This window comes from Diceros bicornis, chromosome 26 (genome assembly GCF_020826845.1).
Source record: "Diceros bicornis minor isolate mBicDic1 chromosome 26, mDicBic1.mat.cur, whole genome shotgun sequence".
Classification (NCBI taxonomy): Eukaryota; Metazoa; Chordata; class Mammalia; order Perissodactyla; family Rhinocerotidae; genus Diceros; species Diceros bicornis.
In genome coordinates, this window is record NC_080765.1 from 46024133 (window position 1) to 46038235 (window position 14103).

At 38.5% G+C, this 14103-nt stretch overlaps 1 protein-coding gene across 1 annotated transcript in view; it reads right to left on the reverse strand.

Annotated features, from left to right (window-relative positions):
- LOC131422039 (ATP-binding cassette sub-family A member 17-like) overlaps positions 1-14103 on the reverse strand; it is a 123367-nt gene that overhangs the window by 41141 nt on the left and 68123 nt on the right. Inside the window, 2 exon segments of the mRNA XM_058568892.1 lie at positions 1606-1704; positions 10282-10432. Of these exon segments, the coding sequence (XP_058424875.1) occupies positions 1606-1704; positions 10282-10432 (250 nt within the window).

The window sequence follows — 14103 nt, forward strand, 5'->3', positions numbered from 1 at the left end:
GCAAAAATAATAATATTTTACTACAGTAAGATTGAATGCAAAAGCATGGACAAAGATATACATAAAATTTTTAACCAAAACAAAGCTAATATAACTAAATGAATGTTAAAATGTTCAACTTTCCAGAAAAATATATAACAATTCTAAATTTGTAGGCATCTAATATAATAACCTGAAAACGTAAAGCAAAACTTGACAAAATTAAAGTAAGAAATATTACCTCTCTAACACAGAGAATAAGCAGACAATTTTTTACAAAAGGACACTGAAAATTTGCAGAATACAATTAACAAATTGTATTCTGTAAGAAATATAATTTCTGTATACAAAATGCTGCACTCAGCAACTGAAGAATGCACATTCTTCCAAGAACATAGGAAATTTTACAAAAACTGAATATACATAGACTCAAAAATTTTGAAGGAAAGAGACTACACAGAGTATGGGCTAGGACCACAATGAAGTTAGGTTAGAAATCAATTACATAAACAAAACAACCAAGGCAAAATAAAACAAAAAACATTTTTAAAAAATCTCCATGTATTTGGAAATTAAGAAATATAGTTCTAAATAAGCCATAGGTCAAAGTAGAAATCACAATAGAAAAACTGAAAACATTTCTAACTGAATGGTAATGAAAATAGTACATACCAAAAAATTGTGACATGCAGGTAAGCTAAGCTCAGAGGGAAATTTATATCAACATATATATTTGGCTGAATATAAATATATATATAGATATATACAAATTTTTCGTAAAAAGATAGGGGAAAAATAACCCAGCAAATTAAACTCAAAAGAAAATAGAAAGAAGAAATGTGGTTAAATAGAATGAACTATTGGTTCAGATGAAACAACACTTTCCCCCTAACAAGCCAAGGCTATCCATTTTCACTACTTCTACCCAACATTATGCTGAAGATCCTACCAGTGAAATAAGCAAGTAAAAGGCATAAAGATTGGAAAATAAGAAGTAAAACTGTCTTTCAGATGACATGTTGGTTACATAGACAATACTAAGGAATCAAACCCAAAATTGTTGACCTAATAATAAGTGAATTAAATATCTCTAGATATAGCTAATAATAAAAAATCAAATGATATATATATATCAGCAACCAAGTAGAAATTGAAATTTAGAAATTCATTTCCCATACCTTCAAAAAACAAAAAATACTTAGAAATAAATTTAACAAAAGACACAGAAAACTTCTGAAAACTACAAAACCTTGCTGATAAAAATTAGAAATGACCTAAATAAATGAAGCTACATACAATATCTATGGACTGGAAGAAGAAATGTTCTAAAGATGTCTATTCTCCACAAATTGATCTATAGATTCAACTTAATACCAGTCATAGTCCCAGCAGGTTTAAAAAAAGTTAATAGACTAGAACAGGTAAATTTGTTGAATAATATTACATTTAACATTTTCTCCATTAACCAATATCCCTATTATTGGAAGTATGAGTCAGAGGCTGGAAGACCATTCAGTGAGGATGTTACAGAAAGGATTCAAGCACTGGGCAGTGTTTAGACAGATGACCTTTAAGATCCCTTCCAACTCTAAGATTCTTGGAGTCTATAGTTTTATATCTGCTTACCGAATGAAAACTTCTTCCATAGTGGTGACAGAGGCCCCAAAGCTGGCGACACCCAGCTCTACCTGCCTCAGTTCCAAGTCAGTAAATAGAGATTCAAACCTGGAAGAGAAGAACAGTTTTATTCCTCAAAGGTGGAAGGTGAATCCCTCATTATCACCCTTGGCTCTCTACAGGGGAAAAAGCATGGGGTATGGAACCAATATCAAGAAGATATTGGTTCAAATCTCAGCTTTGTTACCCTCTAGCTTCACGATTCTGAAATTGAACAATGAGGGTAATAGCATTTACTTTGAAAGTTTTCTGTAGGGATAAATCTAACATACATCTAGCATATCATAGGTGCAAAGTAAATATTAATTCACTTCTTTTCTTTTGAGTAAAAAGAAATAACAGTACTATTTTTGGAGTGCTTACTAATTGCTAGGGACCGTTCTAAGCCCTTTTCCAAGGACTAAGTCTGTCAATCCTCTCAATAGCTCTTTGAGGGCAGTGCTGAGAGGTTCACACAGCTGAAAGTAGCAGAGGCAGGACTCAAACTCAGGCTGTCTCTCTCCAGGAACAATGCTTTTTACATTTTTTCTTAACTATTATGCTAAATGAAGAAAGGAGCTAATTCTTAACAGACTGTTAACCTCTAACCCTTCCTTATACATGCCTTCCATCTTTTTGAACTGAATGAATCGTGGCTTTTTGTGTGATATTAAAAAATCCACAACAATCTTCTATAATGGAGACTTCTATTCTTTCACAACCCAGTGTCCAGCCCAACAAAGAGCCTTTAAGAAACCCCATTCACATTCCAGATGCCCATAAGAGGCCTGCACGATGTATGCCCCTGCAGGCAGATGGTGGTTAAGGGCTTAGATTGTGAATTGACTGGGGCTGGGTTTGAGTCCAGACTCTGCCACTTACTAGTTGTGCGACTTTGGGCTAGTTATTTCATCTCTCCAAATCTTTCCTCATCTATATGATAGATATTACTTAATTCACAGAGTTGTTATAAAGATTAATTGAGATAAATGTAAAAACACTTAGCAAAGTAGCCAGCCTGTGTTACATGTTCAATATTTATATCTTCAATATGTTCAATATCTTGCTCTTCATTCAGTTTCCAGTTACTGAAATTATGCTTATGCAATTGCTACTGTCTTACAATAAGGTCAATATGTCTGTTTTTCAAAAATTGAGGCAAAATTTACATATAGCAAAATGCCTTGTTCTCACCCCAATCAACAGGTAGAACATTTCCATCACCCTAGAAAATGCCCTCATGCCCCTTTCAGATGATTTCCTCTTTTGCCCTCAGACAACCACTGTCTTGATTTCTATCACCATACGTTACTTCTTTATCTTCATATAAACGGAATCGTACAGTCTCTTTTGTATCTAGTTTTATCTATGCAACATATTTTTGAGGTTCAGCCAGGTTGTTGCATGCAACTATTGTTCATTCTTGTTAATCGTGGAGTAGTATTCAACAGAAGGAATATACCACAAATTGTTTATTGGTTCTCCTGTTGATTGACATTTGGATTATTTCCAAGTCAGGATGCTTATGAATAAAGCTGCTATAAACATTCTTCTACATGTCCTTTGACTGGACATACGCTTTCATTTATTTTGGATAACATGGTAGATAAAAGATGACTGTGGTGCTGGCCCGGCAGTGCAGTGGTTAAGTTTGCACGCCCAGGGTTCATGGGTTCAGATTCTGGGTGTGGACCTACACCACACATAAAGCCACGCTGTGGGGGCCACCCACATACAAACTAGAGGAAGATTGGCACAGATGTTAGCTCAGGGACAATCTTCCTCAAGCAAAAAGGGGAAAATTGGCAACAGATGTTAGCTCAAGGAAAATTTTTCTCACCAAAAAAAACCGATGGCTGTAAATTCTTTGTTATTTTTCCCATTGAGAGGTGAAGTTTAATTTCCCATTCTCTGGGCTGGCTTTAGTAACTTGCTTGACTAAGAATGCAATGGAAGTAATGGGGTTAGGTCAGAAGAAGCCTTCAGGCTCTGCCGTGGTTTCTCTGACAGCCCTAAGCCATCATGCAAAGCCTGACTACCTTGAAGCCACCATGCTGCAGATTGTCAACAGTGTAGATTGTCAACAGTCCCAGCTGGGCCCAGCCTTCTAGAAATCCCTGCCGAGATACCAGACATGGAAGTGAAGCCATTCTGGAACCTCCAGATAAATCTATTTGCCAGCTCACGTTTTCTTAAAGACTTTTGTGTCTGTGTTTGTGAGGATTATTACTCTGTAATTTTTTGTTGTCATACCATTTCCAGGTTTTGGTATCAGAGTTGTGCTGCCGTTAAAATGAGTTGGGAAATGCTCTCTTCTCTATTTTCCAAAAGATTAGGACTATTTATTTCTTCAATGTTCAATAGGACCTGGAGTTTTCTTTTTGGGAATATTTGTTATTGCAAATTCAATTTTATTAATAGATATATGATTATTCAGGTTTTTCTCTCATTTTGTGTTAGTTTTGGTAAGTTGTATTTTTCAAGGAATTAGCTCATTTTATCTAAATTGTCCAACTTATTTCTGATATTTTCTTATTATCCTTTTGTAACTCCATGCTCTGTCTGCATAGCAGTTCTTTCATTCCTGATGCTGGTTACTTGTATTTTTTCTTTTTTTCTTTAATGGCTTTGGTAGGGGTTTATCAATTTTATGAATGTTTTTAATAAACAACTTTTGGCTTTTTAAGTTTTCTCCATTTTTTTTGTTTCCTATTTCATTTTCTCTCCTTGTAATAATTATTTCTTTTCTTCTATGTACTCTGGGCTTAATTTTCTCTTCTTTTTATATCTTCTTCAGTTGGAAACTTAGGTAACTGATTTTAAGCCTTTCTTCTTTTCTAATTTAAGTTTCTAAAAGCTATATATTTCCCCCTAGGCACTGCTTCAGCAGCATCTGAAAATTTTTGATATGTTTTGTTTTCATCATCATTCAATTCAAAATATTTTCTAATTTCTCTTTGACCCATAAGTTATTCAGAAATATATTATTTAATTTCCAAATATTTGTGGATATTCTAGGCATCTTTTTGTAATCAATTTCTAATTTAATTCCATTGTTTGTATGTTGAGGAGTCTGGCTCCTGGTTAAAAACCTATGTGTGACAGAGAGATTGTTAGAGGATGGCAGGGAGGGAAGGATCAGAAATCTCTCTCTCCACCTAGACAACAATTGCACTGGCAGAATATGTCTGATGTAACTAGTATTGGATGTTGTAGCCAAAACAATTAGGCAAGAAAAAGAAATAAATGGCATCAAAATTGGAAGGAAGAAGTAAAATTATCTGTTTGCAGATGATATGATCTTATATGTAGAAAACCCTAACGATTCCACAATGAAGCTGTTAGAATAAATAAATTCAGTAAAGTAGCAGGATATAACGTCAACACACAAAAATCAGTTGCATTTCTTTTTTTTTTTGTGAGGAAGATCAGCCCTGAGCTAACATCCATGCTAATCCTCCTCTTTTTGCTGAGGAAGACCGGCTCTGAGCTAACATCTATTGCCAATCCTCCTCCTTTTTTACCCCAAACCCCCAGTAGATAGTTGTATGTCATAGTTGCACATCCTTCTAGTTGCTGTATGTGGGACGTGACCTCAGCATGGCCGGAGAAGCAGTGCGTCGGTGTGTGCCTGGGATCCGAACCCGGGCCGCCAGTAGCAGAGGGTGCACACTTAACCGCTAAGCCACGGGGCCAACCCTCAGTTGCATTTCTATATATGAATAATGAACAATCTGAAAAGGAAATTACAAAAACAATCCCATTTATAATAGCATCAAAAAAACCCCTTAGGAATTAACTTAAGAAAGTGAAAGACTTGTACGATGAAAACTATAAAACATTGCTGAAGGAAATTAAAGAAGACATAAATAAATGGAGACACAACCCGTGTTCATGGATTGGAAGACTTAATACTGTTAAAATGCCAGTATTATCCAAAGTGATCTACAGATTCAATGCAATCCCTATCAAAATCCGAATGACATTTTTTTGCAGAACAGAAAAACCCATCCTAAAATTCATATGGAATCTCAAGGGACACCGAATAGCCAAAACAATCTTGAAAAAGAACAAAACTTACTACAAAACTTACATCTCAGTTTGGTATTGGCATAAAGACAGACATATAGACCAATGGAATAGATTAGAGAGCCCAGAAATAAACCCTCGCATATATGGCCAAATGATTTTTGACAAGGGTGCCAAGATCATTGGATGAAGAAAGGACCGTCTTTTCAACAAATGGTGCTGGGAAAACTGGATATCCACATGCAACAGAATGAAGTTGGACCCTTATTTATCACCATATACAAAAATTAACTCAAAATAGATCAAGGACCTAGATGTAAGACCTAAAATAACAGTAGAAAACACAGCACAAAAGCTTCACAACACTGGATTGGCAATAATTTCTTGGATGTGACACCAAGGGCATGGATAACAAAAGAAAAAATAAACAAATCGGACTTCACTAAAATTTAAAAATTTTGTGCATCAAGAGACACTATCAACAGAATAAAAAGGCAATCTACTGAATGGGAGAAAATATTTGCAAATCATATATCTGATAGGGGATTCATATCCAGAATATATAGAGAACTCCTAAAACTCAGCAACAATAAAGCAACCCAATTCAAAAACAGGCAAAGGACTTGAATAGACATTTCTCCAAAGAAGATATACAAATGGCCAATGGAATGGCATATGAAAAGATGCTCAACATCACTAATCATTAGGGAAATGCAAATCAAAACTACAATGAGATACTACCTCATACCCATTAGGATGGTTACTAAAAAAAGAAAGAAAACAACAAGTGTTGGTGCGAATGTAGAGAAATTGTAACCCTTGTGCACTCTTGGTGGGAATGTAAAATGGTACAGCTTCTGTGGAAACAGTATGTCAGTTCTTCAAAAAATTGAAAAATAGAATTACCATATGATCCAGTAATTCCATTTTTGGGTACACACTCAAAAGAATTGAAAGCAAGGACTTAAAGATATATGTTCATAGCAGCATTATTCACAATAGCCAAAATGTGGAAGCAACTCAAATGTCCATCTACAGATGAATGGATAAGCAAAATGTGGTATATATACACAATGGAATACTATTCAGCCTTAAAAAGGAAAGAAATTCTGCAATATGGTACAACATGGATGAACCTTGAGGACATTATCCGAAGCGAAATAAGCCAGACACAAAAAGACAAATACTGTACGATTCCACTTATATGAGGTACTTAGAGTCCTCAAACTCATCGAGACGGAAAGTATAACGATTGTTGCCAGGGGCTGGGTGGAGGGAAGAATGAGGAGTTATCATTTAATGGGTATACAGTTTCAGTTTTACAAGATGAAAAGAGTTCTGGAGATGGACGGTGGCGATCGATGGTTGCACAACAATATGAAGGTATTTAATACCACTGAATTTTACACTTAAAAATGGTTAAGATAGTAAATTTTATGAGTATTTAACCACAATTAAAAAAAACACAAACCCTAGGTCTGATTTTTCAGACCTGACCACAGGCAATCACACAGGCTTTACCTGGCAAGCCCCATAGGGAAAGCTGCCCCCCATCCCTAACCCCCTGCCCTCCCCTCAGTACACTGTAGTCTCTGAAGGGAGTTTCAGTCAAGGACTCAGGCCCTCTGGCTGGTCATGCTCTCCTTAGCATTCCTAGCCCCTTGATTACCAGGTCTCTTTATCTGAGGTCTTGGGCTGAGGTCCTCTTCAGGCACCTCAACTCAAGCTTCCTTATCAGGGGAGGGGAAGGGAAACTTTGAAGACCCTTTCCCCACTCTGAACTTGGAACCCAGTACTTTTCCACTCCTAGTCCTCCCCCCTCGCCTTGCCACCAACCTCAAAAGTCATAACACCGCTGGAGCCTTTTGTTCAGGGTTCCCTCAACATTGAGAAGACCCTCATGTCTGTGCTGATCCACTTGACCCTTGACCAGTGGGACATTCCATGGGGAAAAATGGAATAGGGTGGGGGTAGGGGCAGTTGGCACTTTCTCCAGTTTCATGCTCTTGCTTATAGCATCTCAGTAAAGGATTAAAAGGCTTAACTCTGTGATTTTTGGCTCATTGCTTTAGTCAGCTATGCCTATACCTGGCAGCTCAGCTCTCTCTCCACTTAGCTGAGTTCCTGATGTGTGTGTACTTTGCCATTCAGAAATTTAAAATCAATCAATTCATTCCTTTATAATTTTGGTCTTGGTGTCATTCCTATAAAATCTTTCCTCACTCCAGATTATAAAAATATTCTGTGGTATATTTTTATAGTACTTATATAATTTAATTTTTAACATGGAAAAATTTAAATAATCTGAAATTTATTTTGGTTTGAGGTATTTTTAATCACGTTGAGAAAGTATCTTTCAAGTCTTATTATTCTAACTTCAAAAAATAGCAATAGATGAAGAATTTTAGCAAACGTATCTTTCTTGTTATGTGGATGATTACATGGTTATTTCCTTTTGACATACTAATATGTTAAATTATAGTAATTAATCCTAATATCACACAACCCTTTCAACATGGTATATTATTTTTTCAATGAACTGTTAAATTAAGCTGGATTAGTAAAAAGAAGTGAAGAGTATTTTTTTGTTTTCTATTCTTCAGAAGAATTCAGATAGAATCCAAATTATCTTTTCCTTAAATATTTGGTAAAAATTAACAGATTTATGCAAAGCTCTGGTACTTCCTGTGTTAATTTTTCTAGATAACTATCCATTTTATTCAAGTTTTCTAATATATTCACTAAAATTGTGCAAAACACTGCCTTCTAGTTCTTTGTGGTTTTTTCCCAATTCTCTTTTCTAATTTTATGTATTTAGGTGCTTATTCTCCATTCATCTTCATGATGCTATTCTTCCCCAGTCTTCTTTGCAGGGTCCCACTCCTCAACAGAACCTCAAAATTTAGGAGCGCTTCAGGAATTGGTCATAAGCCCTATTTTATTCTTTCTCTACATTCTCTTCCTACGTGACCCTTTCTCTTCCCATGACTTTAAATATCTCTATGCTGATGACTCCAGAGTGCATTTCCAGGCTAAACCTCCAGCTCTAGATTCACATATATCCAATTGATCTCCTGATGTCTTCACTGGGGTGTCTCAGGAGCCTTTCAGATTCAAAACTGAAAGCCTAAAGATTCAAAGATTCAAAACTGACCTTTTCATATTCACCCCTCCCAAACCTATTTATCTCCCAGTCCTTCCCACTGCCACTTGAGAGTAGCCAGAGAGGTAGAAATAAAACCAGCAACCAGTAAAATTTCCCAAGGAACCCAAGAGAGAAGAGTGTTTCCAGAAGACAGGAATGGTTAACTATGTAGTTGATGTTGCAGGGTTAAGTATGATCAGAGTAAAAAGTCATTGCTGTCTTAGTTCTTAGGTTGAATAGAGGGTCACTACTGCTCATTTTATTATTATACTTCATAACCTACAAATACATAACATACATTTATTTGTAGGTATACAATAGTACCCAATAATTTTTTTTAACCTTATTTATTTATTTTTCCCCCCAAAGCCCCAGTAGATAGTTGTATGTCATAGTTGCACAGCCTTCTAGTTGCTGTACGTGAGAGACGGCCTCGGCATGGCCGGAGAAGCGGTGTGTCGGTGCGCGCCTGGGATCCGAACCCGGGCTGCCAGCAGCAGAGCGCGCACACTTAACCACTAAGCCACAGGGCTGCCACCAATAATATTCTTTTAAAAAAGAAAGAAAAGTCTCTACTGACTTTGGATGGAAGGGTATGGGTTAAAGCCACTGTGAAGTGGACTGAGAAATACATGGGCGATGAGAAAAAGGAGGCAACATGCTTAGACCACTTTTTAGTGAATTTGGGCTGTGTAGGGTAGTGGGGGCATGGAGCAGTAGCTGGAAAGAGAGGCAGGCTCAAGAAGCTGTTTCTCCAGATATGCTAGTATGTTCACAGAAATGACCCTGTAGAGAGACAAATGGATGATGTAGGTGAGAGAGGGGATAATCAAACAAGTGAATTCTTGAAAAGGTGAGGTGGATGGGATCTTGAGCTGGTGTTGAAGGACAAGAATTTGATAGGAAGAGGAACATGTTCTCAGCTGTAAAAAGATGGAAGAAAGAAAAAAACTAGTGCGAAAGCAAGCAGGTTTGTAGGTTTGCGATAGTGATAAAATAGAGTTCTTGTTTGATGGTTTTTATCTTCTCAATGAACTATTAAGGTAAGATTCCTATCTCAGAGTGACATGGGGACTGAGGAGGAGAGAAGGAAGTGTTGTGAACCAATTTGTAGCCGAAATAATTAATTTAAAGGAAAATCAAGTAAAATCTTCATCTGAGCGCAGTCACTTGGGTGCAGGTAATAGAGTTCACAAAATCAAGGGCCTCTGTGAAGCTATGTTAAAGAATTTGACTTTAACCGGAGGGCAATTGGGAGCCATCAAGAGTTTCTAAGGAGGGAGGTATCATGATCAGAATCTGGTATTTTCAAATGTGCTCTGGCTGGTGTGTGGTATCTTTCCAGGAAATCAAAGGCCTAGGAGTACAGACTCTTACAGAATAGAGTGTCCTTGCTGAGAAGAGCGACAGGAGAGTTGACTCTGAATACTCAGTACAAGCAAACACTTACTCCAGCCCTTTTGGGTCCATACCTGTGCACACTGTCTTTAGGAAGTATAAATGTTAATTCTTCTCCAGTGCTGGACTGCAAAACTGCATTTGGTATGTGGTGATAAATTAGATGAGAAATCTTCTCCGTGTTAGAATGAGGTTTTTTCACTAAAGTCATATAATATCCTGCACCTGAAACAACATTTAAAAGACCGTGAAACAATTTCGAATGAACTCTTTATAGCCACATTTAGTTTTCTGTAGCTTAGAATGGGACAGCTCTATGGGAAAGAGAACCTGGAGAGACCTGTGGGGTCAAATTTAAAGTACAATGAACTCGCCTCTGAAGGTCTATAATGCTATTCTTGAGAGTCTTGCCTTCTACTCCATAATCGGGAGGTGATAATGGCAAATTTAGCAATGCTAGGTAAAATAAAGGAGGGCTGCATTAAGGGCAACACTCCATTTAAGTGATAACTAACTTGGGGAAGTAAAACCTTAGTAGGCAGAGGCCTTGAACATTAAGGTAAAGAACAAAGATATCTCTACAATAATTAAATCATATTTTTGAGGATACATACCTGATGGCATTCTAAACATTCTTTCAGAAATTAGTAACACTTGTTACTATTATGCTGGCAATGTAGTCATTTGACAAACATTGCTTGAGCCCCTGTGATGTGATAGGCACTGTTCTAGGTACTAAGGATATAGCATTGGACCAAACGGTCAAAAATCCCTACTCTCAACAAATAACCTGATCAGAAAATGGGAAGAGGATATGAACAGACATTTTTCCAAAGAAGATATACGGATGGCAAACAGGCATATGAAAAGATGTCCAACATCACTAATCATTTACAATGAGATATCACCTTACACCTGTTAGAATGGCTATAATTACCAAGACAAAAAAAACCAAATGTTGGAGAGGATGTGGAGAAACAGGAACCCTCATACACTGCTGATGGGAATGCAAACTGGTGCAGCCACTATGGAAAACATTATGGAGATTTCTCAAAAAATTAAAAATAGAAATACCATATGACCCAGCTATCCCACTACAGATATTTATCCAAAGAACTTGAAATCAACAATTCAAAAAGACTTATGCAACCCTATGTTTATTGCAGCATTATTCACAATAGCCAAGACATGGAAGCAACCCAAGTGCCCATCAACTGATGAATGGATAAAGAAGATGTGGTATATATATACAATGGAATACTACTCAGCTATAAAAAAAGACAAAATCGTCCCATTTGCAACAACATGGATGGACCTTGAGGGTATTATGTTAAGTGAAATAAGCCAGACAGAGAAAGACAAACACCACAAGATTTCACTCATATGTGGAAGATAAACAAACACATGGAAAAGGAGAATAGATTAGTGATTACCAGAGGGGAAGGGGATTAGAGGGTGGACATACGGGGTAAAAGGGCACATATATATGGTGACTGACAAATAATAATGTACAACTAAAATTTCACAATGTTATAATCTATTATGACATCAATAAAATAAAAAGAAAATTAACCATCACAGTAACTATGCATTAAAGTCTAGTTGCAAAAAGTAAAAAAAATAATAATAAAATAAATTTTAAAAAAATTCCCTACTCTCATGAGACTTTCATTAAAGGAGTGTGAGACAGAGAGTAAGATAAATAAGTAAAATTTATAGAATATTAGTGACAAGTGCTAAGGAGAAAAATAAACAGGGAAGGGAATATGGAGTATCAGGGAGTGTGATTTTAAACAGGGTCACAAGGGAAGGCCTCACTAAGAATGTGACAGCTGCATAAGGACCATGGGCTGTTTACCTGATGAAGAGCAGAAGGCATGGCAATGTGTGGGTCTGGAGGAAGGAGGGGGCCTGGCGTGCTGGCTCAGCAAGGAGGTCTCTGTGGCAGGAGCAGATTCGGGAAGTGGAAGAACAACAGGAAATGCAGTTGGGATAATGGGACCAGGCCAAGCAAAGCCCTATGGGCCACTCCCAGGACTCTGGCTTCTCAGTGGGAGGGGAAGTCATTGGAGGGCTGAGCAGAAGAGTGACATGCTCAGTCTGACAACTGGGCAGAGGCTGAAGGTGGATTAGGAGGTAACTGCAATAATCCAGGTCGGGGGGATGGCAGCCTGGACCAGGGCACTAGCAAGTGGGAGAGGTGAGAGGAAGGTAGGGCCACCAGGGTTTGCAGATGGATCAGATATGGGCTGTGAGAGTCAGAGGGGTCAGGGAGCCTCCAAGGTTTTGGCCAAGTTCCTAGAAGAGTGGAGCTGCCTTTACTGCAGGGAAGTGGGTTTGGTGGGAGAGAGCTGGAGCTCAGCTCTGCAGAGGCTTTAGACAATTCTGATAGATCTGTTTAACGTCTATGTGGAGGGGTGTGGAGCAGGCAGTTAGACACACAAATCTGGAGTTCAGGAGAAAGATCCAGGCTAGAGACACACACATTTTTCAGCACTGAGAAGGTATTTAAAGCCAGGAGACTGGATGAGATCACTAAGTCATTGGGCAGAGAAAGAAAAGTGAAGTGACCGAGGCACTTCCATGTTTAGAGTTAGGAGTGATGCAAAGGAGCAGCCAGATATATGGGAGGGGAACCGAGAGGGCGTGGGGTCCAGGAAAACAGGGGGAGGATGTCTGAAGTGGGACGCTGATGAGGAGTACAACCAGTTGTGGAAATAACTCGCACTTTTATAGCTTGTTGCTGTTATGAGAGGTTCGGGGATTCGATTGGAGACGTAAAAGACACTCTCCACTCCAAACAAATGAACTGAAGGTATATTTTATTATATAGAGGAGAGTAAAGGTGATAGTCTACAAACAGATCCGAATAGGTCAAATATTAAGAGGGGAAAACACATCAGCTCGACTGGAAAGGGAAAACATCCACATCGACTGAAGAGAAATGATACAAATCAACCGGAAAGAGAAACACCAGGTTGACTGAAAAGAGAACACATCAGATCAATCACTTCATATCAAATCAATTACTTCACATCAAATCAATTACTCACACTATCCACGCCCCACTGCCGGGAGAGTCCTGTCAATCGACGCGGCTGGGCAAGGATCACACGTCCTGAGCAAGGCGTGCCTTCCACAGGTGGAACTCTCACTAGGGCTCAGTTTCCAGCAGTTTTTATACCATCAGTAATTTTCAGAGTAAGCAATTACAGATTTTGCAGAGCAAGCATTTAGTGTTCCCATGCACAAATGGTTATCAGTGGCGTACGTGCACTGAGCCCCCTGGCTAACGTCCCAGCCCAGTAATTGTGTACGTGCATTGTTCTCTTTGGTTATCGTCTTAGCCCAGCACAGATGGCCAGTCCATCTTGTGCTACGGCACTCCAAGAGCCTTGAAATGTTACAACTTGCAACTCTCGCCGTGGGAGAAAGGCCAGTTCCCACCACACAGAAAGCAGCTTTATATTTCTTTGTGTGCTGGCAGCTATAGGTCAATGGAGCGGCCAAACATGGCTGTACTCATGTTAAGACAGTTGCACATACGATCTCACTCTTTGAAGAACATGGTATCTTAATCTCCATTTTATAGACCAGAAAACGAAGGCTAAAAAAGGATAAACTAACTTGGCCACCTGGATGAAGAGGCAGTAAACTGGCAGAGTGGAACGCAAACACAGGGCTTCTGACTCCAAGTCTCAGAGAATTTTTCCACTTCACTCCCTCCTCATTCTCACGAGCCCCTCTGCCTGAGGCCTCGGGTCTCCGTCCAGAGGCAACAGAACAGGAAGTCTAGAGAAGGCCTCTCCCTGCCTGACCTCAGGGGCCCTTCGTGAAAGGTACAGCAGGCACTCTTTTCAGCACACTGGGCCAGTGACGCTGACCCTGTGATGGAA